We start from the raw sequence: 27,417 nt of genomic DNA, 5'->3' as shown, positions 1-27,417 counted from the left end.
GGAGGGACAGTCAGTATCTTCAAGGACTCTGAGTTATTGGGACTTAAAGACCTTTATCACTCTAGGATACTATTACTTTTATAAGGTTTCTGAGAGTGAAGGTTTAGAAAAACTAAAAATAAGCACCAAAGACTTATTTTATTTCCAAAAAAGATGTTGAAAAACTTCAAACCAAAATATTGAGTTGTACTGGAGATAGCAATGAAGGAAGCTTCAAAGAAGAAAGTTCATCATGATAAAGGGACAAGAAAAGAGACATGCACACACATAAACACATATATCATTTTTTTTCTTGCTCACCAGAAAAGAAGAATGAGATAAAGCAACATAATGGTTCCTTGGGGTAGAAAGCTATAAGTAAAGTGACAGTATTTTTCCAAATGACATATTGCTGGCCATGGAGAGAAACTCAGCCCTCTGGCTTGACTCACCCAAAGTACTCAGTTTCTGGCCTAGCAACTATTAACTTCCTCCAAGACTTAGGTCACGCTGTATGTCCATATGGGGGGCAGGGTAGAGCTGTGTGCTGGGTGGATCAGGAAGTTAGAAAGCAGAACTATCAATATATCCACTAGGCTTTGTAGTGTGTAATCCAATAAAAGTGAATTTAAATTTTAGCTCTACTCCATATTAACAGGGTAACCTTGGAATATTACTTGTACTAGCTGCTGTCATGCATCAGCCTCCTGGAATGAAGACTTACTCTATTCCCCCAGCTTCTAGGAAGGCTGTATGCAGCTCTCCACCCTCTTCAGGAATTGCCTCAGCTGCAGAGGACCTCCTCACCCGAGTCACACCCTTCTTCTGGGAGACCTCCATCCAATGATCAGTCAATGCAGGTGTATAAAAGCCTGGCCCCTTGACCCCCACACAGGACAACTCTAAGGCAATCCCAACTTCAGTGCTCCTTATAGGGTCAGCCTAGAAGTTCCTTAACACTTGTTCACAGACCAATTTCTTCAGCTGCCCAATGCTACTTCCTTCCTTACCTCTTTCTTTCCACTGGTATTGACCCTAAGAACTCTCTCTCATAAACTCTTTGCCTCCACTTTGCAGGGAACCCAATGGGTGACATTACTTAACTGCTAAGCTTTGATGTGTGTGAAAGTGCAGATTCTAATTCGTGTCCGGAGTGGATCTGAGAGTCCAAATTACTGACAAGCTCCCAAGTGGTACTAGTGCTGCTGGTCTGCAAAATACATTTTGAGGAGTGAGAATATAAAGTATTAAGTCAAATAATTAATATAAAGTAATTAGCACAGTGCCAACTGTGTGCATGTATGTCTAATAAATTAATTTTACGTATTATTTGGTTAGTTTTACTTTGTCAAATAAGTAGAGACAATACAGTAAAGTGTAAACAGGTAGAGACCAGAGAAACAGATGAACCACTGAACAATGGTATGTGTGGGATATTTATTTGCAATATGTGACCTTAAAAAAAAGGAAAATTATAACTTTCATCTTGCTCTAAGTTCTACTACAGTCCATTGTCTCAACTAAGTGATTACTGTTCACTCCTCACCCAAGGTGTGACTTAATTCCTCCCCCATCCTCAGGATTCAGTTACTAATTCAGTCTTTCCACATCTAAATTTTTCTTAAGCCCATCCCTTCTTCATCCTCACTTCTGCTGCATTAATTCAGGTCCCTCTCATCTCCTCAGCTCAGCTGCTTCCAGATTTTTCTAATGGGTCACCCTGACCCCAGTCACAAATCTTCTCTTTACAATTCCCTGAAGTTATTATTTCAAAGCACAAATCTGATCATGTCATTTTTCCATCTGAAGAGCCTTGAACAACTTTCCTTGTCTATTATATGGACTTCCTATCTCCCTACGTAACATGTGAGGCCTTTTAACAGCTGGCCTCCTACAGTCCTAACTTCATCACTATGTTCTGTCACTTTGAATCTTTTCCCCCTCCTCAAGCACTCCATGCTTCTTCACACTTCTCTGGGAGTGTGTGTGCTTGTTCTCTCTCCCAGGTGCAGTCTCTCCTTTTCTTGACAAGCAACGGCCTCCAGGCAATTTGCAGTCCTGTGTTTCTATGGCATTCCCTGCATGCTTGTTTTTATTGTACATATTGTAGAGTATTATAATAATTTGTTTATTTGACAGTTTCCTTCACTACTACGAGCTGCTTCGGGATAAAGACTGTATCACGATAAGTCTCTCCCCATACTTAGCTGACTTACGATTATTCTCCAGTATGTAACAAAAGCTCTGAGACACAGTAGATTCTGAAAAAAAGTGTTGAATGAACAAAATATTGAACCTGCTCAGTACAAATCACAATGTAAAACCTTTCTTATGCATTTGAAATTTTAAGAATCAACATGTCAACAGATGTTGCTTGGGTAGCAACTTCACATTTATTTATTTAATTCAGTGGCAACTTTGAGATTATTGCTGTATTTATTTTTAACTGCTGTATTGAGATATAATTCACACACCATAAAATTCACCCATTTAAAGTATTTAATTCATTGGTTTGTAGAACACTCACATAGCTGTGCAGCCATCACCAAAATCTAATTTTAGAATATTTCCATTACCTCTAAAAGAAACCCAGAAGCCAGTAGCAGTCACGTCCTTACCCCATCCTCAACCTCAGCATCTAGCTATCCCAATCCACTCTCTATAGATTTGCCTATTCTGGATGCACCATGTAAATGGAATCATGCAATAGGTGGTCTTTTGTGATTGGCATTTTTCACTGCATATGTTTTCAAGGTTTATACATTTTGTAGCATGTGCCAGTACTTTATTTTTTATTGATAAAAAAATTCCAACATCCAGATATTCTGCATTTTGTTTATCCATTCATCAATTAATGGACACTGGCATTGTGTCCCCTTTTTGGCTACTGTGAAAAGTACTGCTTTGAATATTAGTGTTTTTGTGTAGTCATTCTTGAATATTTACTTAGGGAATATTGGGTCAGATGCAAGCTCTACTTTAACATTTTGAAGAACTACCAAACTGTTTTCCAAAGTGACTGCACTGTTTTACATTCCAACTGACAACAGAGGAGAGTTATAGTTTCTCCACACTCTGGGCAACACTTACTATTGTAGCTTCTTTTAAAGTTAATTTAATAGTGCTGTGGTTTTTACAACTTTAAAATGTCTTTTGAAAGTTTCTCAACTAACCCTGAGTTTATGCAATGTCATCAAGTCTATAGGGAAGTTAAAGATGTTGGTGTACCTGGATATGTCCAAAAACAGAATAGAAACAGTTGACATGGACATTTCTGGATGTGAAGCCCTCGAGGACCTCTTACTGTCATCCAATATGTTACAACAGTTGCCAGACTCTATAGGTGAGAATATATTTTGTCATAATGTTTGTCAAATATTCTGTTTTCTTTTTTGGCAGGATAGTTTGTTTTAGATGTGGGCAATATGCTATTAGCTTGACATTAATAAATTAGCAAGTTATTAGTATGATATTAATAATTAGCATTATTCAAGGTGATAAAACTGTATTTTACCAATATCTTAAAATTAGATGATAACTCCAGTTGTCAAATTTAAGAAGGTTCTCCTATTAAAATGATCTTACTAAATTGATATATTTAAATTGTTTTCATATCTCCTAAGTTGTAAACTGTTATTGTAAGTAGTATACATCTTAGCTTTAGGGTAATTTGATAACTATGCATGTTCCCTTTTATTACTATAGAATTACAGTAGCTTCTATTCACATAGTATTGCTATATTCTATCTTTAATATTCTTATAACATTGCTATGACCTACAAATAACATAAAAATGCATAATAATATAAAATGCCTCCCAGTTCTTTTAAAAAGGCTCATTTTCTTTTACATGCTGACATTCATGACAGAAGATAGTCTTTCTTTTAGCATATATTAAACACTCAATCCATTTTTGTTATAAATTATATATGAATAAAATAATAAAAGAATCTAATTTTAAAAATTAACAAACCTTTTTGTATAGCTATCTTGCTATTATTATTTATGAGTGTACTCATCAAGTAGGGTAATCATCAAATTACTTAACTTCAGAATAGAGTTTTTTATACTCTGAATTTAATGTGTCATATGTTCTGGAACTTATTAATATTTTGGAAAATTAAGTCACAACCTAGGAAGCCTAATTGAAGGGAAGATAGAAGACAAGTCAGGATTCCAAATTGTTCTTCAATATTCTATTACTTCCATTTTCAGGCTAATAGAGAACATAATTTTAACAAAACAGACTAGCTTTTCTTTATAAATTTGATGACTTATTTATATAATCACATATTTTATAACAGCATTTCTCTAATTTGCTCTGCCATAAAACTGATCTGAGAGCTTTACTAAACACTTCCACATTTCCAAGCTGTTCCTTTGAAAATTCTGATCAGTAAAGTTTGTGATAAACTCTCTAATCTGTTATTTAAATATCCTAGATTAAATTTATGATCAAGTAAGTTTAGGAAATACTATCTTGTGCAAGAGAAGGTAAGAAAGTATAATGCTGAAAGGAGCATCCTGCGATCAAGATGACCAAATGATCACTCCTGCTCAAACACCACTCCATACCTCTTCAAAGGCATAGTGAGAGTAGTCAATTTACTTACGGTCATTACTGCCTCATCAATACCAAGAACTATACCTAGTGTATGGTAAGTGCCCCTTAAATATTTAGTAAATAAAGTGAGTTAGCCATATGTAAGAAGAATGAACACCTACCTGAACCTGATATAGAATAAAAACACACCAGTGACCCCAGGCCTAGTAGACTCCAGACCACAAACAACAGTGGCATCCTTCAGTTCCTTTCCTGCAGTAAAGAGGAAGAAAAAAAACCTTAAGCATAACAAGGGAACTCAAATTTATAGGAGATTGAGAAGGAGACCCCTTTTCAGTAAAGAGAGGCTGCACAAACCTACAACTAATATGTGGAGCTAGGATGGAAGGTAAGAACATACACAGATTCACTGGTGAAAACTGTAGCAAGTCACAGGCTGGTTTGGACTAGACTTGCAATATCCAGTGGGATGAGAACACCATGTTGCTAATACAGGACCTGGTTCTGAGCTCCAGAAAGGTGAGGAACAGGTAGAGGGAATCATAAAACTGCCAGACAGGGGTGAGCAAAGATAATGAGACTACATTCACCCTCGCAAATGAGCATGTAAACAAACAAACAAGCAAACAAAATTAAAGCTAATATTGTTATGGCAAGCAAATATTCAAACAAGTAGGAATATTTACTCAAACCAAAATTATCAAGCAATGTAAAAAAATACTTTAAGTAATGTGTAGATATTCAAATAGATAAAAGGAAGAATAATATTTGTAAAAATAATAATTTCTAAAACAAAAGCAGGAGCTATGACTAAGAACAGGAGTAATTTAAAAAATAACCAATTAGAAATCCTGGAAATAAAAGTGTCACACAGTGAAACAAAATATGATATAGTATTTGTTTAAAGCATCTTCCTTTAAGAAAGTAGGCTAAGATATTAGCCTGCTGGTCTGGGGAAGGCAGCTTTGTAGTCCAGTTACCTGCGTTCAGGTTCTTGCTTTTCTGTCTTACTAGCTATGTGACTTTAGACAAATTCATTCTGAGGATTAAATGAATTAATCTCTGTAAAACTGTGTGAAATGATACCTGGAACATAATAGGCACTAAATCAATATTAGCTATTATAATAATTATCATAATCTTAGATTTAATGAATGTACAGCTATTTGGCTTGCAAAATTCTATTACATATGCATACATTTCATGTAAATATTAGCTAATTTAATAAATTATATTAATATTTAATATATTCAATGCTAATTATAATTTATAGCTAAAATCATAGTAAAAAGCCTCCTTTTTGTTTCTCTTCAGCACTTCCAAATTGGGACTATAGGGGAAAGGGGTTGGGAACTGGAGAAGGGTGCAAGTATAAGGAAGGAATGTGAAATACTTTTGATTCCCAGGGGTAGACAAAGGGAGCCCACACAGACATGGTATAGAAATGCAGTAAAGGAAATATCTGCCAGAGGAAAACAATGAGTAACAATGACAATGAGGCCACTGACCTCATTCCAATCCAAGGCCATTCTGATTCCTACAGAAGCTCCATAATCTGTCCGAAGAGCACCCCTCGGATGGACTATGTGAGTGATAAAATAACCACATCACAAATGAGTGAGATTCCTTTAAATTCACAGACACAGAACTGAGTAGGGAGATTAATTTGCTTCAGTTTTCAAAGATGTAGAAAATTCTGTCAAGTGTCAGAGCCACCACCCTATTCTTCAGAAAAATCTGTTAGTCAGCCTTCTGGCCATAGTCCCTAACCTGCATCATGATTTCCTCATGAGAGCATCAGACCTGTGGACTGTGATTCTCTTAAAAGAATGCTCTGGAGCCTAGCTGGCTTCATCATGGAGTGTGCTCAGCTCTCTGTAACCCAGATCAAAACTTCTTATGACCTAGTCAAGTGATAGTGAGACTGCCAACCCTACTGTAACTCCACTGGTGAACAGGGGCAGTAGTTTGATCAAGGTTACCAAATCACATCAAATTTACCTATAATTCATAGTCCCCTGTTTTCTTTTCACAAGTGATGAACAAGCTCAGGGGTTCTTTTATACTTCCAAGGTTGATATTAAACATACAAGCCAGAGAAGGTAGGGTGACTCAGTCCCCTAACATAGATGAATGCATGGTAGTGGGTGTTCAGCCTTCAGAGATAAATGACTTCTTTGGCAGGTGCTACTGTTTTCAGCAGTGTGTCCTGGGGTCACAAGCTGATGTAGTTAAGCTCTAAAAATTATGGGTATTTTCTCACAGCAGTGTGACAGTGGTAACATTTCTCTCCCTCAGAGTAGGGATTGTAAGTGCTTCTGAAGGATATGTAATTGAGCACCCCAAAATTTAAGTCCAACAGCAGCTTTATCTCAGAATCTTTGTGACTTACTCTGTACCTTTAAGGAATCTTAAAATACTTGAGGTGGGTGGGCATCACCTATAGCACTGCTTCTCAAAGCACATTCACAATGCACTGCATGTATGAGATATTTTGCAGGCATACTCAAGAATGCCATGATGACTTTACAGTTGCATTGCTAGATTAGTATATTAAAAGCTCCTAGAAAAACTTCATTAAAAATCTATTTAATTTTGTTTAATTTGGCATTTCCCAAACACATTGACCATGAAACCTACTCTATCCATCAGAACCAGCTTTCTGCAAAACAAGTCGTCTATGACATATATATATGCATATTTCCAATATAAAACAAAAATTAGCCAACTATTAATACTTTGCCCTTGGATTTTAGCTATTTAAGTCATATTGATAGTATAGGTGATGCTATCGCAGGTTAAAGGAAACTGTTCTTTGATTACTCGGTGGCTAATGTTCATTAAAACCCTGGGAGCACAGTAAGAGGTAAGGGTATGGAGGGTATATACCAAACAGTAAATCTAAATAGTTGGACCCTCAGTTCTTGGCAAGTTCTGCATAGTATATTAACAATTTTAAGTTTTTGTGCTTACTGCTGATCCAAATCAAGGATTTATGGTAACAAAAAGAGTATGACATCATATGTTGTAATATTCCAAGTCCATAATTATAACCCCTGCATTCCTCAGTACCCATTTGTTAATTATTAGGCTTAATTCAGATTTGTTTTCAATTTGCATCACAACAGGAATGTTAGTTATTAGTGCTTACAAGTTAATTAAATATTAAATCACAGCTGGCTTGAAAGATTTCATCTGGTCAATTTTCTGCATAATAGAAAACAGAAATGTGATAGCGTTACTGTCAGCTCACATTTCTGTGGAGCCCTATGTTTTGCTTGCTTGTCTGCATTGATGTACTTGAACTCCCATTCACATAAGTAAATTTTTTTGCAACTGTAAAGTCAAAAATAGACTACACACAAATATCAGTTTGTAGTGTAGCAGAGTGCTATGTCTAATATAAGCAGAGTACAGCCAATCAGCATAACAAATATTTATCACAAGTGATTCTTTTATTTCTTTTATAGTGCATTTCCCATAAAAAATCTGTTCCTATGTATTAATAAAACTTCTCTGTTTCAGGACTGTTGAAAAAACTAACTACTCTGAAAGTAGATGATAATCAACTTACATTGCTACCCAATACAATTGGAAAGTAAGTGCCAAAGTTTCATACCAGTCAGCCTCTCTAAAGCCAGAAACAAAAGGATTTATTAAGTTTGATTTCAAAACATTTTCCACTAGAGATACTAATAATCTTGTTCACATGTAAACTTACTTTAGATCATATTTTATTTAGTTGTACATTTGTATACATCTTAATTTAGTTTTATATTTTAATATGTTGATACCCAACTATATAAAATCACGAAAAGTGTTTGACCATGACTCTTCCATAAGCAAAGTGATAACCTAGGCCTTCAATTATACTCCTGCCTGTAATTTTCTGCTTTATTATTTTGATGTTTTGACTGAGTAGGAGCTCTAAACTTACTTGAATATGTCCTACAAAATAAAATCAATTTAATCTGCATTGTGTATACATTACCATTACATAATTAGTAATAATTGATATTTATAGAAGTTTAATATATTTTTAGAAGCTAAAGAGATAATCATCTGTTTTAGCTTGCATTTTTCAAAGCTCCAGGATGGAAGGTTGTTATTGCCTTTTAAGGATAAAATATATTTTATTTATTTGAGAGCAATTTACATATAATTTTATGTTGACCTTAATCTTTGGTTCTCAATTCAGTATTTCACTGAAATGTTTGTTTACAGTTGATATAAAATGAGACATCAATAAGGTGTCTTCATTCTGAAATTATATAAGACCATTACATAGGGATTTTGTTCCACATCTCATTGTGAAGAATTATATATATATATATATATATATATATATATATATATATATATATATATGTATGTATGTATGTATATGTATATGTATATATGTATATGTACATATATATGTAATTGACAGATTTGGGTATATTTGGGGTACGGAGCTTTTATTTAAAAACAGATTTATTGGGTATAATTGACATGCAACAAACTGCACATACTTAAAGTCTACAATTTAATAAGTTTTGACATAGATATAAAGCAATGAAACCATCACTACAATCAAGATGGTAAAAATATCCTTCAATCCCAAAGATTTTCTGGTGTCCTTTCCTCTCCTGCTTCTTCACCCCAAGTTGGCAAGTAACCATTGATATGAAAAACTTCACTTGCTAAGAGTGGAACAATTGAGCTAAATTTAAATTCTAATGTCCAGACTTTGGAGAGTATTAAAAGTCTCAATCACTTTTTAATATTTTAATGCCCTCATCATACTATATGTTTGATTCTCACAGTTACTTCCATTTTCTTTAACAGAAAGTAGAGACAAATTCATCTTTTTTAGAGATACATAAAAGAAATTATCTTTATCAGTCTGATGCTTTTAAAAAATTCTTCCTATTTAATTACATTCTGAAGGACTAATCTTGGCTTTTTAGATCAATACTGAATTTCTTATATAATTTATATATACTAACTCTAGCTCTGTGAAGACAAATTAAAGAAGTTTGATAATCTAAAAGCAAATTTACTTTTTAGTACACAAGTAAATTGTATGCTAGTTTATTTACATACTTAGTTTTCTTTTCATTTTAATTTTTTAAAATTGATAAATTTTCTCTTAAAATATAAAAAAGATAAATGGGCCTAAACCCGATTCAAAGGTTGATTATTGGTTTAGAGGGATAAAGGTGAATACTCTTATAAAATCTCATTTTTTTTTAATTTTCAGTGCCATTATCATCCTCTGATTATTATTTCAAGAAAATGAAAGGGAAGTGTTAGAGGAAAAGACTAATTACAAAAGTAGAACATTTTTATAAACCAGTAGGAAGTATATGGGAAATTTCTGTCTCTTCTGCTCAGTTGTTCTATGAACCAAATGGTTCTAAAAAAAAGTCTTTAAAAAAAAAGGAAAATGACTGGCAAACTATGATTATTTACACTTGGGTATTTGGCATCTATTTTGGCAAAAAATGAACAAAGTGAGCTTGATAGTTCAAGAAAACAACTGACAGTACTTGTTGCCAACAACAAAATTAGAGCTATTAAGCAAAAGTTAGAGTTTTGGCAAATTCTGTCACTCAGCTTGGCAGCTTCCCAATTCTTAAAGACTTTTCTGATAAGACTGATGTGATATTAATGAATGTGATTTGTTAATACCATACTATAAAATGTGTCAACATTTGGAAAATCTGTGTAATTCAGTGAAGCAACATTTTCCAAACAACCAATGCATGAGTTATAAAATTAGACATGAGTAATAGACCCATTGAAAGTTCAAAATAGACCAGTTCTTTAATGTACAGACCACAGATTTTAATGTATTGGTAAATGAAGTAAGAAAAATTCATTAGTATACTTTCAGATTGCAAATGGCAATTATCCTCTAAGAAACTGCCACTTGTTGAGTTTTGGTATAAAAGCAAAAAATAATCACAATATTCTTAAAAAGATTTTAAGTCCATCTCCCTTTTCTAACTGGATTTCTGTGTAAGGTTCAACTTTGTTTTTTACTAATTCAATCTAAACTATACGCCCCAGCAGACTGAATCCTGTTGTGGAATTCTGGCCAAGATGGAGATGTAGGTAGATACATTTTGCCTCCCCACACAACCAAAAGAAGGACAACAACAAATTTAAAAACAAAAAAATAACCAGAACTGCCAGAAAATCTAACTGTATGGAAGTCTGACAACCAAGGAGTTAAAGAAGAAACCTTTATCCAAACTGTCAGGAGGGGCAGAGCCAGGCAGCCAGGGCAGAGAGGACACGGCAAGGCAGTGGACTGCAGACTGGGAGAGACAGCAGCTGGAGGAGCGGGCAGTCCCACATTTGTATGTGTAGAAACCAGGAACAACTGGGGAGCAGGACAGACTGCACAACCCAGGGTTCCAGCTCAGGGAAATAAAGCCTCAAAACCTCTTACTGAAAAAACCTGTGGGGGTTGAGGTGGCAGGAGAAACTCCCAGCCTCACAGGAGAGGTTGTTGGAGAGATCACAGGGTCCTAGAATGTACACAAACCCACCCACCCAGGAATCAGCACCAGACGGACCCAGTTTGCTTGTGGGTAACAGAGGAAGTGACTGAAAGCCAGCAGAGAGCTAAGCAAGTAGCATTGTTCCCTCTCAGACCTCATCCCCACAACGTAGCAAAGTAGGTTGCCCTGCGGTGGCAAATACCCAAGGCTCCACCCCTTATGACGTAACAGGAACACTGAGACAAAAAAAAATATGTTTCAAATGAAAGAATATATCAAAGCTCCAGAAAAAATACAACTTAGCGACAAGATAGCCAACCTCTCAGATGCAAAGCTCAAAACACTGGTAATCAGGATGCTCACAGAAATGGTTAAATATGGTGACAAAATAGAGGGAAAAGTGAAATAAAGAAAAATGTACAGGGAACCAACTGAGGAAAGGAAGGAAAGGAAGGAAACTGAGATCAGTTTTTTTAAATCAATGATTTGGAGCAGAGGAAGAAGTAAACATTTGACCAGAACAGAATGAAAAAACAGAGTCCAAAAAAACAAGGAGAGACTTAAGAACCTCCAGGAAAACTTTAAATGTACCAACATCGGAATCATAGGGGGGCCAGAAGGAGAACAGGAAGAGCAAGAAATTGAAAATGTAATAAAGGAGAACTTCCCTAATCTGGCAATGGAAATAGACTTCCAGGAAGTCCAGGAAGCTCAGAGATTCCCAAAGAAGTTGGGCCCAAGGAAACATACACCAAGGCACATCATAATGACATTATCCGAGATGAAAGATAAGGAGAGAATCTTAAAAGCAGCAAGGGAAAAGGAGACAGTTACCTACAAAGGAGTTCCCATAACACTATCAGCTGATTTTTCAAAAGAAACCTTTCAGGCAAGAAGGGACTGGAAAGAAGTATTTCAAGTCATGAAAAGCAAAGCTATTATTTAGAATGGAAGGGCAGATACTTCCCAGATAAGGTCAAGTTAAAGGAGTTCATCATCACCAAGCCCTTATTATATGAAATGTTAAAGGGACTTATTTAAGAAAAAGATCAGCAATACAAACAGTAAAATGACAACAAACTCACAACTGTCAACAATGGAACCTAAAACAACAAAAACAAAAATGAACTAAGCAAACAATTAGAACAGGAACAGATAGATTCACAGAAATAGAGATCACATGGAGGGTTATCAGCAGGGGAGGGGTGAGGGAAGAACAGGGGAAAAGGTACAGGGAATAAGCACAAATGGTAGGTACAAGATAGACAGGGGGAGGCTAAGAATAGTATGGGAAATGGAGAAGCCAAAGAACTATATGTATGACCCATGGACATGTACTACGGTGAGGGAATGTTGGTAGAGTGGGTACAGGGCAGAGGGGAATAAAGGGGAGAAAAAAATGGGAGAACTGTAATAGCATAATCAATAAAATATATTTGAAAAATAAGGAATTAGAAAAAAAGGGAATCCTGTTGCTTTCTATTGAGTGAAACATTGAAGGGATTTGCAAAAATAAAAATGTCACTGTTCTCACTTAGTGGTCTTGTTTGGGAAAATATAGTTACTTTTATAAAAATATGTTACTCATATTAACATGTCATTGTTTTTTATTGTTATTTAAGCACAAAAAATAAATAATTATTTGAGAAATTATTGTTTTAATTTATAATGTAGTAGATACCAATTGATATAAACCATATAAACAAAAGTTCTTAAAAGTTACCAGTAATTTTATAAAATATAAAGGAGTCTTAAGGCCAAAAAATTCTGAAGATTTCTGTTCTATATCACAACATAGATTAGATAATAAAACTATAATAACTATTATCTAATTTATGTTCTCACTTAAAGATAGCACTTGTATAGAAATGTTTTGTTTTTGCACATATGGCAAAAAATAGACTAAATTTCTAAAATTTTATAGTACATCTTAAAAAGCAATCTACATGAAGTAAAACTAATAGTTATTATTATTATTATGGCTTTGTTTCTCTTAGAAAATTCAGAATTGATAGATCAGAGGTTTAGTTCAAGGGCTAGTGTTGACATTTTTTTATTCTATTAAATTGCAACCCAGATCAGTTGCAGGGAGTGTTTGGTAAATAGTCAATAGTCTGCATTTTGTTGTGCAACACTCTACCTACGACTCTGAGCACCACAATCCTAAATGTTACAAACAGCTGCAGTGACCAGAAGAACTCTCATTCTGCACATAGACTGTTTTCATACGTTATACCTGTCTTTGGTAATTTTTTAAACATTTTATTTATTTATTTTTAGAGAGAGTGGAAGGAAGAAAGGTAGAGAAACATCAATGGGTGAGAGAAACATCGATGGTTGCTTCTTAGCCTGCAACCTAAACAAGTGTCCTGACTGGGAATCGAACCAGGGACCCCTTCGTTTGCAAACCCACACTCAGTCCACTGAGCCACACTAGCCAGGGCTGTCTTTGGTAATTTTTAATAGTCCAAATATTAAAAACTACTAGAAGAATTCATTTTTCAACATTTTTCACAGCTGACATAGATCCCATGACTTTTGTGCCAATAACTTATAAAATTATTTATATTTGTAGTTGAATCTTGATTTGTGCTTGCACATACCAGCTGCTCTAACAATTACATGTACAATGAAAATAATAATAAACACCTTTTTGTGTGTGTTCACATTGCACCAGACACCATGTTTGGTGCTTTGTATGTCTTCTTATGTAGTTAAAGGCCCATTAATACTATTCAGTGCATATTTATCTCCCCATCAACAAATACAGAAACTTAGGCTAAGAGAAGTAACCAGGTTTCAAAGCTATGCTGTCAGTTGAACTATATATGGTGCCTCTTAATATATGTGATAGCTGAGTCACATATTTTGTAATATTTGGTAATTTAATGGGCCACATTGCTCTAGAGGCAAAAGATGTTTCATAGGAAAAGAAACTGCACGTTGAACCTACTCTCTCATAGCTTCATTGTCGTGAACAAAAACAATAAAACCTCAAAACTCCAGATATTTTAAAAAGTCATTTCCTCATAGAGGTCAAACAGAAAGGCACCTGGCCTGGGAATGAGAAAATCTGAGTAGTTATGCAAAGCTAAATAAGTCCCCTCTTCTCTAAGGGGCTTGAGCCCTGAGGTATTGTACAAGGAGCACTGGCTTGGGAGTCAAACAGCATGGGTGTGAATCCTGGCTGACCACTTACTGGATGAACTTGAACAAGTTATATAATCTCCTCATTTATTCTTCCACCTAAACCTAAAATTTTCTAATTCTTTAATCCAGATGTTTAGTCTATACTATGTCAACACCCTAAATGGAAAATTCCAGTAGTCTATTTGCAAGACTGCTATGATAACAAGAAAATAAATAGATGTTCTTATAGGTACCCGAGTGCTAAGAACTGTGCTTCTCTCTTTTCCCTAAGACTGGAAGAATTTGCAAGGAACTGGAAATGTACATGGCTTTGGAAAAAAGAATTTTGGGGCTAGGAAATAGAGTACATAAGGAAACTCCTTTTATCATGTACATTCTGTACTTTTTAAATTTTGTTCCATGTAGTATTATTTTAACCCAAAAATTAAAGACAAGTCATACACACACAAACCCTTCATTGGATAAAACCCAACTTAGTTTGCACTAAAATTCAACTTTTCAATAGTTTACTGGTGGCTCTCACCTGTATTCCCCTGATCAGCAGCGTCATCTTCAACTGGGAACTTGGTACAAATGCAAATTTTTAGAGATAACCCCAATCCACTAAATCAGAAACTCTGGATATTGGGCCAGCACAATAAAGTTTGAGAACCACTATCTAGACTCGGCTTACTTTTATATTTGTCAGCTAAGTATTCCCTCAAACCCTACTCCACTGTGTCAGCTTCAGAATTGCCTAAGGTGTGGCTTTAAAATGAAGCTGCTCTAGAGAAGTTAACCAAGTAGCTGGTTATTTTAGCTCTGGAGCCAGACCTTCTGGGTTCAAAACCCAGCTGCTTGATGTGCTATTGGGTAACATAGAGCTTTAGATCTCTCTCCAGTAAAATGAAAACTGTAATAATAATGCCTCCCTCAGGAGAATGTCATGAGGATTAAATTTTTTATTTATTTTCATCTGTATGAGGATAGTAATATAACATGAATGAAATATCCAGTTCTTAAAAAGAAAAATGCTTTATACTTATTTACAAATACAATAGTAATACATTGTCTTAGTCTGCTCAGGCTGTCATAGCAGAAAAAGTTAAGAAATCTTTCAGTACCCTAACTTGAAGCACATGGAATCTTTTTTAAAGGGTCTTTTGCAATGAGTGAAACTATTTTCTACTCATAGGTTATAGATCTGTTCACTAAATACTTCTAAACAGTATTTTGCATTAGGGTATACTTTTCTCCTATAATAAAGAATTTTACAGATTTTCTTTTTAAAAATCTATTTAACTTTCCAAATAGTGCAAAGGCAGGCAAAGGTTAATAATAATTGCTTTGGAAAGAAGGAAAAAATTGGGTCAAATGAAAAGTATAATAACTATACAATAATGATAAATTTGCTCATTATCAGTCAGATACTTCACAGATAAACTCTCTAAATGATTAACTATTCCTAACATACTATTTCCATGACAATTTGACTGAATTTGGCTTAGACTATAAAATTTAGTATAGCGAGTGGGTTACTTTTATTTAGTAAACACCATAGAAGAAAATTAGTCTAAATTCTGTTAATTTGTTTCCACTGTTTAGAAGCAGCCCAAATAACCCATTTAATATCAATGAGAAAATTAAGGATGGAATCTAAAACTTGATTCCTGGCCTAAATTAAATATAATTGATTTTATCATCTCTGAAAATAAGGATAATGACAAAGTTACTTAATGTTTTCTATGTGCTCATTCTAAGTGTTTTACATATATTAACTCCTTTGCATGTGTTCAGTCTTTACAACACATAGTTAAGTACTGATATCACCCCTTTGTGCCCAGTGAGGAAACTGAGGCACAGAGTAATTAAGCAACTTGATGAAGACATTGCCACTAGTAATGGTTAGAATCCAGACTTCATCCCAGCTGGCTGGCTGCAGCTTGGCCTATTAACCCCTAGGTTTTTTTAAGCAGGCACCTTTAAGCAGTAGCTTGTGATTTCCAAACACATTTTATCTCTCTCTCTCTCTCTTTAATTATTATATCCCTTTCAACTAAATCTCTGCTAATACAATTACAGTTTTTCATAACCATCAGAGATGTGTCTAGTTCTCATGTCCTATTAATAAATACTAGTAATCTTACATTTTGTCTACTGGAAGGTTTTACTTACATGAAACAACCCATTTTAAAAAGCAGATATCACAGTATAACCTCTACATGTTTCAGAAACAGATTGTTCAAAAAAAAACTTTAAGCTCTTTCTACCTCATAATAGGTCATCTTAATGGAGTACCATATCTACACCAGCAGCTCAGCATATATTTAATCCTCACCAAACCACATGTTAGGCATTATCAATCAATTTTATAGATAAAAAATAGCTTAATTGTCAATTTCACTCATTTATTAGGTGGGCACACTAAAATTGAAACCCAAGCCTGTCTGAATATTTTCCACTGAATTGTACTACTTTTATTAAGAGTTAAAAGTAAACTAAGAAATTGGAGACTTCCAGCAAGGATGGAGGCATAGGTAAACACACTGTTCCTCCTCGCACAACCAAGATAGAGACAACAACAATTTACAAACAGAGTAACAACCAAAACTGATAGAAAACTAATCTGAATGGAAGTTGGACAACCAAGAAAATAGACACGTTCATCCAGAATGGTAGGAGAGGCAGAGTCAGGCAGCCAGGCCCCGGTCACGTGGCACGGAGAGCATAGAGCATTGGGATTGGGCACAGAAGGCATATGGAGCATGCAAGACCACAGCGGGTGGACCCTGAACGCTCAAGCAGCAGCTGGCAGACCCCGGCCTAGGGGTGGCAACCGGCAGACCCAGCGAGGTGGCTATTGTGAAGCAAGGCACTGCACATAACCCAGGATCACAGTACTGGGAAATAGAGCCTTAGGGCACTGATTAAGGACACCTGTGGGGATTGAGGCACAGGGAGAGACTCCCAGCCACATAGGAGAGGTCCTTGGAGGGTCCCACAGTGTGCACAAGCCCACCCACACGAGAACTGGTACCAGAGGGGCTCAGTTTGCTTGGGGGAAGCAGTGGAAGGGACTGAGGTCTGAAGGAGAACTGAGCAAGCACCATTGTTCCCTCTCGGACCCCACCCCCACATACAACGTCACAACCCAGCAACTGGGGTGCCCCACCCTGGTGAATACCTAAGGTTCTGTACTTCATATGTAACAGGTGCAACCAGACCAAAGGAGGTGTGGAAATGGCTCAAACAGAATTGAAAGCCCATCAACCAGTTTTTTTAAGCAACCGAGACATAGCCAACCTATCAGTTCAAAGCACTGGTGATCAGGGTGCTCACAGAATTGGTTGATTTTGGTTGCAAATTAGATGAACAAATGAAGGCTACAATAAGTGAAATGAAGAAAAATACACAGGGAACCAATAGTGATGGAAGGAAAGCTGGGTTTCACATCAATGGAGTGGACCAGAAGGAAGAAAAAAATAAACAACCAGAAAGGAATGAAGAAATAAGAATTCAAAAAAATGAGGAGAGGCTTAGGAACCTCCAGGTCATCTTTAAAGGATCCAACATCCAAATTTTAGGGGTGCCAGAAGGAGAAGAGGAAGAGCAACAAGTGGAAAACTTATTTGAACAAATAATAAAGGAGAACTTCCCCATTCTGGCAAAGGAAATAGACTTCCAGGAAGTCCAGGAAGCTCAGAGAGTCCCAAAGAAGTTGAACCCAAGAAGGAACACACCAAGGCACATCATAATTACATTAGCCAAGGTGAAAATGAAGGAGAGAATCCTAGAAGCAGCAAGAGACAAGGAGACAGTAACCTACAAAGGAGTTCCCATCAGCCTATCAGCTGACTTCTCAAAAGAGATCTTGCAGGCAAGAAGGGGCTGGAAAGAAGTATTCCAAGCCATGAAAGGCAAGGACCTACATCCCAGATTGCTCTATCCAGCAAAGCTTTCATTTAGAATGGAAGGGCAGATAAAGTGCTTTTCAAATAAGGTCAAGTTAAAGGAGTTCATCATCACCAAGCCCTTACTTTATGAAATGTTAAAGGGACTTATCCTAGAAAAAGAATTGGTTGATTTCTTTTAACAGGTATAGTAAAATGACAGCAAACTCACAATTATTAACAACCACACCTAAAGCAAAAACAAAAACAAACTAAGCAAACAACTAGAACAGGAACAGAACCACAGAAATGGAGATCACATGGAGGGTTAGCAACAGGAGAGTGGGAGGAGGAGAGAGGGGGAAAAGGCACGAAGCATAAGTAGCATAGATGGTAGGTAGAAAATAGACAGGGGGAGGACAAGAATAGTTTGGGAAATGTAGAAGCTAAAGAACTTATGACACATGATCATGAACTAACGGGGGGAATATGGGTGGGAAGGGGTGTACACGGTGGAGGGGACTGAAGGGGGGAAATGGGACAACTGTAATAACATAGTCAATAAAATATATTTTAAAAAGTAAACTAAGAAATTGAAGCTCAAAGTCATTTATTTTTATGTTTATTAGCATCTACATTAGTAGAACATATAATGGTTTCTAATGTTCATAAATGATGTTAAAGTGAAATTATAGATTATCTGTGTAATATATTCACATTTTCTCTCCCATATTAGCTAGGTAATTGGGGGTTAATGAGACAGTAAGATTTTCCCAACCAAGACTAATTCATGAAGACTAAACTAAAGTAGAGAAAAATGTAGAGAATATTTTTAGAAAACTAAACCAATACTATTGTGTAATTTCAAACATTACTACCTCCAGTTCTGTCATTTGTACCAATATGTGAAGTAACACAAAGCCTAACTGAATGTGTTCACAACTCTTGTAATAATTAGATGGACTTTAGCTGTTACTGACATGTCATGTGTGTGTGTGTGTGTGTTTAAATGTTGCTCTTAAAATATTTGGGAGGGTTTTATTTAAAGCCTGTGACTCAGTGTGTAGTCCCAGGAACAGCAGCATCCATATCACCTAGAACAACAATTTTCAACCAGTGCGCTACAAGAATTCTTAACACCTGACTATTCAGTCAGGGGCACTGACCTCTTTTCCCTTAGATTGTCAAATAAGGGAATCACAACAGCCAAAAAACAATAGCAGTCTGGTGTGAATGAATTGAAACCATACCTCCTTTTTGTCAGATAGGCAAAAATATATATTTTTTGTTGTGCCACAGAATTGTAGGAATTAGTTTATGGGTGCCATGAGATGAAAGGGTTGAAAATCACTGATTGAATCTTATTACAAATGTTGGACCTGGGTACCCCCCCCCCCCCCAAACAACTAAATATGAATCTGCATTTTAGAAAGTTCTCCTGGTGACTCATATTTACACTAACATTTGGGAAGCATCGCTTTAAAGTACTTTACACTTCCTTGGCAGCTTTTATTCACCTTGAACTGTACAATTATAGACTACAGACAGAGCTGCAAAGAAAAAAAAAGAGGTAATTTTGGTCTTTTTTTTTTTGCACAAAGTATGTGAATGTATTTTTATTTATTAAGATATAATTGACATAATACATATCAGTTTCAGGTGTATAAAATAGTGATTTGATATTTGTATATATTGCAAAATGATCACTATAATAAGTCTAGTTAACATCCATCACTATACATACTTGGAATTTTTTCTTGTGATTAGAACCTTCAGATACACAACATAGTAGTTATTATGTTGTACATTGCATCCATAAGACTTAATGATTTTATAAGTGGAAATTTGTACCTTTAGACTACCTTCATGCATTTTCCCCACCCTCAGCCTCCATCTCTGGCAGCCACTGGTCTGTTCTCTGCTCAGGGCAGTTGGTTTGTTTTTAGATTCCACATATAAGTGAGATTATGGTCTTGTCTTTCTCTGTCTGAGTTTTTTCACTTACTTGGTCTATGCCAGTGATAATCTGAGTAAATGTGATACAACTGTACTCATATAGATCTGATATTAAAACATGTTAGGTGATTTGAACAAGATACCCATCAATAAAGTCAGTTGAAATGTTAAATTATGAATTTGAATCTTTGTAACTTCAGAGATCATTGAAGAATATGTGCTTTGCACATATTAGCTTTTCTCTGTATCCCAGAGATATAAAATACTTTCAGGCTATAAGTGATGAATTCAGTATATCCATGGTACAGTAAAAATGTTGTGTTACTAATGCAGGAAGCTCTTGTTTTGCATGGTAGTGGGAAACTGAAAAACAACCGTGCTGCCTGCTGAAACTGTGCAAAGCAGACATAACCAATGAGGAAAATTATGATTGTTCTGCCAAAGTCTTTAAAACCCTTTTTCAAAACATCAAACACTTTTACTGTTGGTTATAAATGTATAGGAAATGTGGGAAAATAGTAAAACCAATATTTGTTTAGTACACTGTCAGTGTAATCATTAGTAACATCAAGTACTACAGTGTTTACTTTGTAGAAAGAGAAGCTTGTCTAGATTGATTGAACAGTACTTCTTTGTATCATGTGAGTCACAATTAGAGTGAACACTCATTTCTATGTGTCAGGGGGTTGTTGCGCTCCTTTTTCAGCTTGGATCAGCTTCCAAACTTTTATCCTCGTGCTTTCAATGTTGTGAAACATCTCTGAGAGGACCTTTAATGTGAAGACAATTGCCAGTGTCCCTTCCTCTGGAACATCATCATTTTCATCACAACCAATTTCCTCATTTATGTCAACTGGTCTGCTGGCAGCATAGCTACGGTCTCTCTGATAGTGGCAGGCAAATTTCAATAGTCAGCTATTTCTTCCATAACTCCACTTATGTTTGATTCACATCCTACAGTTACATTGCACAGTAGGCTAAAAGTCTTTGCTGTGCTGCACCCATGTTACCTGCTGTTCCTTCCTGCCATGATGCTTGAAAATTTCCAGTTGTATGTTTTATGTCATATTTTTTCAGGACACAACTAAAGATAATGCACGTTTTCCAGCATTGTAGCATTGATAGCTTATTCAAAAATCTTTGTAAGATAATAGGCTTTCGAAGTTAAAATAACTCCTTGGTCCATTAGTTGGATTAATGAAGTTGTTCTTGGTGATACAAAAGCAAATGTTCACATTTTTATTTAAATCCCCCAAAGAATTAGGATGACCAAGAATATTATCCAACAGTAGCAGTGCTTTAAATATTAAATTATTGTGCCTGCAGTCTCCCTCTACTGCTGATTGACAAGTAAGCAACATAACTCTGTGATTTACTGTGTGTGTGTGAACTGAGTAGTGGGCATGCTGAGACTGATCACTGACAGACTTCAAAATAAGTAGTTTCAGAGTAGTCACTGATCATGATCCTCATCCCATTTACATCGTGATTTGTGAACTGAAGAGCTAGCAGTAAAGTTTATATTTCATAAAGTTACTTAGAGTTAGTATACTGAGGAAACTGAAATTTGAGCCATGTTGTTGAGGAGCTAACATTATTTAATGAAACCATAATAACTGAAATCTGTGCGTATCAGAACTACACAAAGTAAGGACTGCCTTACTGTGACTCAAGACTAAGACATGTTTTTATGAAAGAAAGAAAAAATGAGATACTTAAATTATATTTTTAATTGTTTAATTCTTTGACTTATACCTGGAGCATACACCTAAAATTTTTATTAAAAAATAATCTCTGGTACTTTTATGACCACTTCCTGAGTACATAACTCCAACCCACTGAAAGAAACATGTTTTAATCAATTCTACTGAATATATTAAGTGCATTATGTGTAAGGTACTGTGCTAGACATTTTTTTAGAAACAAAGCTGTTGTAGGTTTCCCAAACACATTGATTCTTGCATCCACCAACACACACACACAGTCACACAGCTGTGCACACACCTGGCACCCAGCGACATGACCAGCCCTGCGTGTGGGGACTTCAAAGGATTTACAGACATATTTATCAGGGTTCACTAATAACTGAGAAAATAAATATCCTGAGAATGTTTTTTATAGCAGGTACTGTGCTAAATTTTTTAGTTACAATAGTTAGTGAAATACTCAGAACAATTACATAAGGCAAGAATTCTTAGAATCCTCATTGCAAATGTAAAGAAACTAAGGCTTACAGAAAAGTTAGATAACTGGTCTATATAAAAGAAAAAATTTCACTTAAGCAATACTTGCCAAAGAGATGATATTCAAAGTTGAATGTTGTGTTCACCACATCTGGTTCTAACTTTTCGAGGCTGTTAAGGGTCATGAGCAGTGAGTTACCTTGATCAGCGTCAGACTGGACCTGACTGAATTAATTCCTTTCTTGACCCAGGGATAATGGGGCTTGATTTACTTAACTCTACCCAGACTTGTGAACTCATTTCACCCTCTACGTAATGCAAATTATGTAATCCTTCATTAGCATAACGCACTACTAGCACCCCATTTTGGCACTGAATTCCAACCCCCCCCATAGCTCCACTCAGAGAATTTCTTCTCTGGTATGTTCCTTTACCTAGCAGGTAAATTAAATCAGCTTTGATTTCTGAGCTGTGGTTTTTGTTTTACTTTTTGATACCCAAGATAATATATCTAGTAACTAACAGAGTTTGAGCACAAATCCATTCCGACTAACTGAAAACCCATAGGCTTAATTTCTGTGTAACTAAATGATGGGAGTCATTGGCAGTCAAACCAGCTGGTTCCAAGATATAAGAAAAAGAAGCTGATTCTGCAATCTAGCCCAGCGAACTCTAATTCATTCTTCTCTTTACAAAAGGGTGAAATTTCCCCTTTGGGGTTTCTCCCTGTTACTGTAATGACAATGATATGAGTGGTAATGACAGTATAATAATATTAACAACATCGATGACAACTTAGATACAGCTAGTGCTAACTCTGGGCCAGCCCTATTTCTTTCCCAGCTATCTCAAACCAGCCATCCAAATGTCTTTGTTCTCTCATGATAACTTGAATGTGCATTCATACATTTCCTTCCTGTGGACCTGGGGTCAAGCTGGCTAAGTATGGAGCAACAGTGCTTGTGACAAACTGAAGAACTGTGACCAAAGACAGCAGGGCATTACTCATATTTCCATTACTTGTCATGGGACACTGGCCTGGTGTTGCTGGATCTTTCTCTTTTTTAAGAGGTACCAAAAGTCTGGATCATTCTGTGGAGTTTACCACTTTTTAAAGGAGCTATGTAAGTCAAACGAAACACATGAGCAAGTTGAAATGAGCCCTGTTGGTAGACTTGGCTCAGAGGCAAACAGAGGCAGAGTGGTGAAGTGGAGCCTACATTTAGGTCCAGCTTCCTTTGTGTGTGAGGCCTTGGGCAAGTCACCTAACCTCTTTAAGCTGCCATTTCCTTATATGTAAAATGAATTTTAAAAAATAGGTATAGAATCATTTTAAAGTAATAGGTATAGAATAAGTTATTTATATCCCCAAAATGCTTAGTAAAATACCTAGCGTTTAATCCATATTTTGTTTTTACTGATGGGCCCTTTTATTCTCCCTTTCTTGGATCCACCCACTATGCCTTCCCACCTACGCATGCCAGTTATATGTGTTCATTCCAAGGTCACAGATTATGAACATCTGACTATAAATGACACTGATATTGGATTAAAACAAACAAAACTATTGAAGGGAGAAAAATAAACTGTATTTATTTTACCAAATGGAACCACTTATTAAATGGTATTAAATCACTTGGCTAAACTGGCAAAATAAATTTGTATAAATTATGCAGTTGCTTAATAAATACCTCTTTGCTGAATCTAAATATGTGACTTTTTCAAAACTTTTTTGCCATCTGACATTTTGGTGTCTAACTAATGTATTTATCTTTTCAGTTTATCTTTATTAGAAGAATTCGACTGTAGCTGTAATGAACTGGAGTCTCTACCTTCTACTATTGGCTACCTTCATAGTCTTCGAACATTAGCAGTTGATGAGAATTTTCTTCCAGAATTGCCTAGAGAAGTGAGGAATGAACTTATTTCTATTAATTAATTTTTAATGATTCTGTTTTAGGATTAAATCTTGTCAGATGTAAAGGCAGTGTAGATTCATGATTTGAGCTTTGAATGTATATATATAGGAACTGTCTATGCATATATATATACTAATCAGTCTTTCTAAAATGACAAGTAAAAAGTTCTTATATTCAACCCAGAAAGTACATTGGACTTAAATATTGTTTGCAAAGAAAAGTAATAAAATATTGTAAATAAATTAATGCTGAGAAATGATTTTAAGAATTTAATTTATATAATTATCTTTTAAGAAGACTAATAAATATCATTTTGAAACAATTATATTTCCATTCCTGAAGTGACAGATTTTTAATGTAAGTTTTTTAAGTATAATGTTGCATAACAATATTATTTTAGCTTCAGGATATACCAAGAGGTTCTGTTCATTTTTATCTCTAAATAGGATTTTTATTTATAAATGTTAAGGAAAAAGTGTGACATACACTTTCAATTTAACACTTTCTGTAAAACACTTCCATAATAAAGGAACAATAATTCATATATCATTATTTTAGAATGAAAAATTCTAAGTAAAAATGACACATACCATTGTAATATGAAATAAAACTAATTTTGCCAAAGAAATGTCAACAATACTTCATTTTTAATATGTTTAATCTATTATAAACATAAATATATTAATATTCATTTGGGTGGGCAAAAACAACATGACAGGAAAAACAATGAAGTTACATATTCTAATAATAAAATAAAGAAAATCCATCAGTTTATCAAATGTATAAAAATATACATCAAATATATAAAAAAATGAGATGTACGTTTTCTTAACAGCTAAAGAAATATATGTAGAATAATACCCATATTTCAAAAAGGAAGATCGTAAAAAATAAAACAATACTCATTTAGAGAATGGTAAAAGTCATAAGGAAATCTTTAATTCAATTGTTTTATAAATTATAAAAATTAATATAAAAATATAGTCTGCGCTGTAATTCTTTACTTTTTTGTTGTTGATGTTGTTGTTACCTGTAGATTGGAAGCTGTAAGAATGTAACAGTTATGTCTCTACGTTCCAATAAACTGGAATTTCTTCCTGAAGAGATTGGACAGATGCAGAAACTAAGAGTCTTAAATTTGAGTGACAACAGGTATTTGTGCAATATATCACAATTACATATTAATTATTTACTAAAAGCAAATTACTTTTTTAAAATAATTCTGAAAACAAATTCTGTGTGTGAAGTATATGGAATGCAAATATCATGTAACTATGCAAATATCCATTTAGAATATGAAGCAGCTAAATTATTTTTTAAAGAGATACTTCAAAAAAATTCTTCAAAATGTTATTATTTGTTTATATTAAAATAATATATTACATATTTAAATTATGTAAAATTTATATACCCAAATTTATAACTCAAAATCCTCCCATATACTGAAAGCATAATAGTATGAAAACATGGAAAATAGTTGAACAAAAAACCTACAGAATTTATTAATGAAGTATGTGCATAGATATGTACACATGCAGACACATGTGTTTTCATGTATACTTTTATGCCTCCAGTAAATTACATGGGCAATGTGTATATAGTCAACACCAGCATGCTGGTGGAAATATTGCCAGGAAGTTAATCCTAAATAATCCTAAGGTTTGTACAGTGTGATAAGGACAACCAAATGGTCATTCAGTCATGTTCAGAGCCGGATAGAAAAAGAAAGAAAGTAAGGACAAGATAGAAGTATTATATAGGTGGATGGGTAAAAATAAAATTCGAAACTGCAGTTCATCTTTGTTTTCACCACAATTTTCCACAAATAGGAAAGGATAAAAAATATATTGACTGAAGGTAACTACTAAGAAGATAAGTGAGTATTGAATAGAATGCTTGAACTATTTGTTTTTAATGAGTTTCAATCAGATTGATAATATGATAAACTGAGACACTTTGCAACAAAACTGCCAAGATTAGTTTTTATGGAATCATGAAGAATGTTCAGATTCTGAAGTTAAATATGGGAGTTCTCATTTATGTTGGTTTAAGAAACAAATAATGTTAATTTCAAAAACCATTCACTTAGTAGCTCAGTAGTATTCCCATGTAAAAGAATAAAACTTTTTATGAAATGGATTGCGATTTTATTTTTGTCAGGATTAAAAGTGCAACAAGCTTCATAGCTTGGTGCAACAAGAGTAAGTAAGTCATGTCAAACCAACCATGTTTCCTGTTTTGACTGGGTTTCTAGACAGGAAAATAAGGGAAATTCATTGAATGTGGTGCCTGGTATTCAGCAAGACATTTTCCAAAATTTTCTAACTATAGTCGTATGGGTAAGATTAGAAATAGGTCATGGAGCTATCATAGGAAAATCAAGTCCCACAAGATTCAATTACAGTCCCCTGATGGAACCATTATTTTCACCTGGAGGGAGGGTTTCATGGTGAGCCATAGAGGTCTCTCCATCTTTACCCATGCTATTTTAGAATTTTCTTGTTTTTGCAGATTGAAGAATTTACCATTCTCATTTACCAAACTTAAGGAGCTTGCAGCTTTGTGGCTTTCTGACAATCAGGTAACAACTTTTATTACCAGATTTATTTTGTTTATTAAGATGAACTATAATTGAAACTTTGAATTACTAACTTTTTAAACCATAGATACCTGATAATTGGTATATAATATAGGTTCTTTATCCCATGGAGGAGAGATTTTTGTAAAGGTAGTGATTTAAATATGTATTTTATTGTTTCAGACAAAACAGAACTATGATTTTCAACCTCTTTAAATACTTCAATTTAGCATCTACTTCATTCTCAGAGATCTAATAGACAAAGTGATCATTTTTATGAATTTTTAGCTCTAGGTGGTACATATATGTCCTTAGAGAACACACTTTAATTATACTTCTGAAGGTAAAGAATAAAAAGTTATCACCACAATCCCCACAAGAGGGAATTATTATCCTTCATGTTCCATTCTTCTCGTATTTTTAATTATAATTAACTTAATTCTAAAACTTTATTCAAGAGATTTGCAAGTTTGAAGTATCTTTTGTAACTATCATGAGTGTATTCTGTAGAAATGTTCTGATATTATTTCTTTTCTCATGAACTTAGATTATAATTGAGTCAGTAATCGAGTATTAGTAAGTAATTTTATTAACTGGAAAGTAACAAGAAACAGCTGAAGACAGCTGATTTGCCACCAGAAGAACTGATGTTGGAAAATTTTTGTAATTGTTAGTTCTCTCTTACTCTTTGCTTGTAATCCTAAAATTTTTAAACACCTATCCCAAAA

The 27,417-nt window shown here is 34.9% G+C and overlaps 1 protein-coding gene across 2 annotated transcripts in view; it reads left to right on the top strand.

Moving 5' to 3' along the window:
- LRRC7 (leucine rich repeat containing 7) overlaps nt 1-27,417 on the top strand; it is a 495,696-nt gene that overhangs the window by 353,387 nt on the left and 114,892 nt on the right. For both annotated transcript variants that reach the window (XM_045835283.1, XM_045835282.1), the window contains 5 exons: nt 3,178-3,322; nt 8,069-8,141; nt 23,972-24,101; nt 25,148-25,263; nt 26,623-26,692. In XM_045835283.1, coding sequence (XP_045691239.1) covers nt 3,178-3,322; nt 8,069-8,141; nt 23,972-24,101; nt 25,148-25,263; nt 26,623-26,692 — 534 coding nt within the window. The remainder of the gene's footprint in view (nt 1-3,177; nt 3,323-8,068; nt 8,142-23,971; nt 24,102-25,147; nt 25,264-26,622; nt 26,693-27,417) is intronic.

This window comes from Phyllostomus hastatus, unplaced genomic scaffold (assembly GCF_019186645.2).
Source record: "Phyllostomus hastatus isolate PE091 unplaced genomic scaffold, TTU_PhHast_1.1 phas_contig_209, whole genome shotgun sequence".
NCBI classification, from domain to species: Eukaryota; Metazoa; Chordata; class Mammalia; order Chiroptera; family Phyllostomidae; genus Phyllostomus; species Phyllostomus hastatus.
This window is presented reverse-complemented; position numbering and strand designations above follow the sequence as displayed.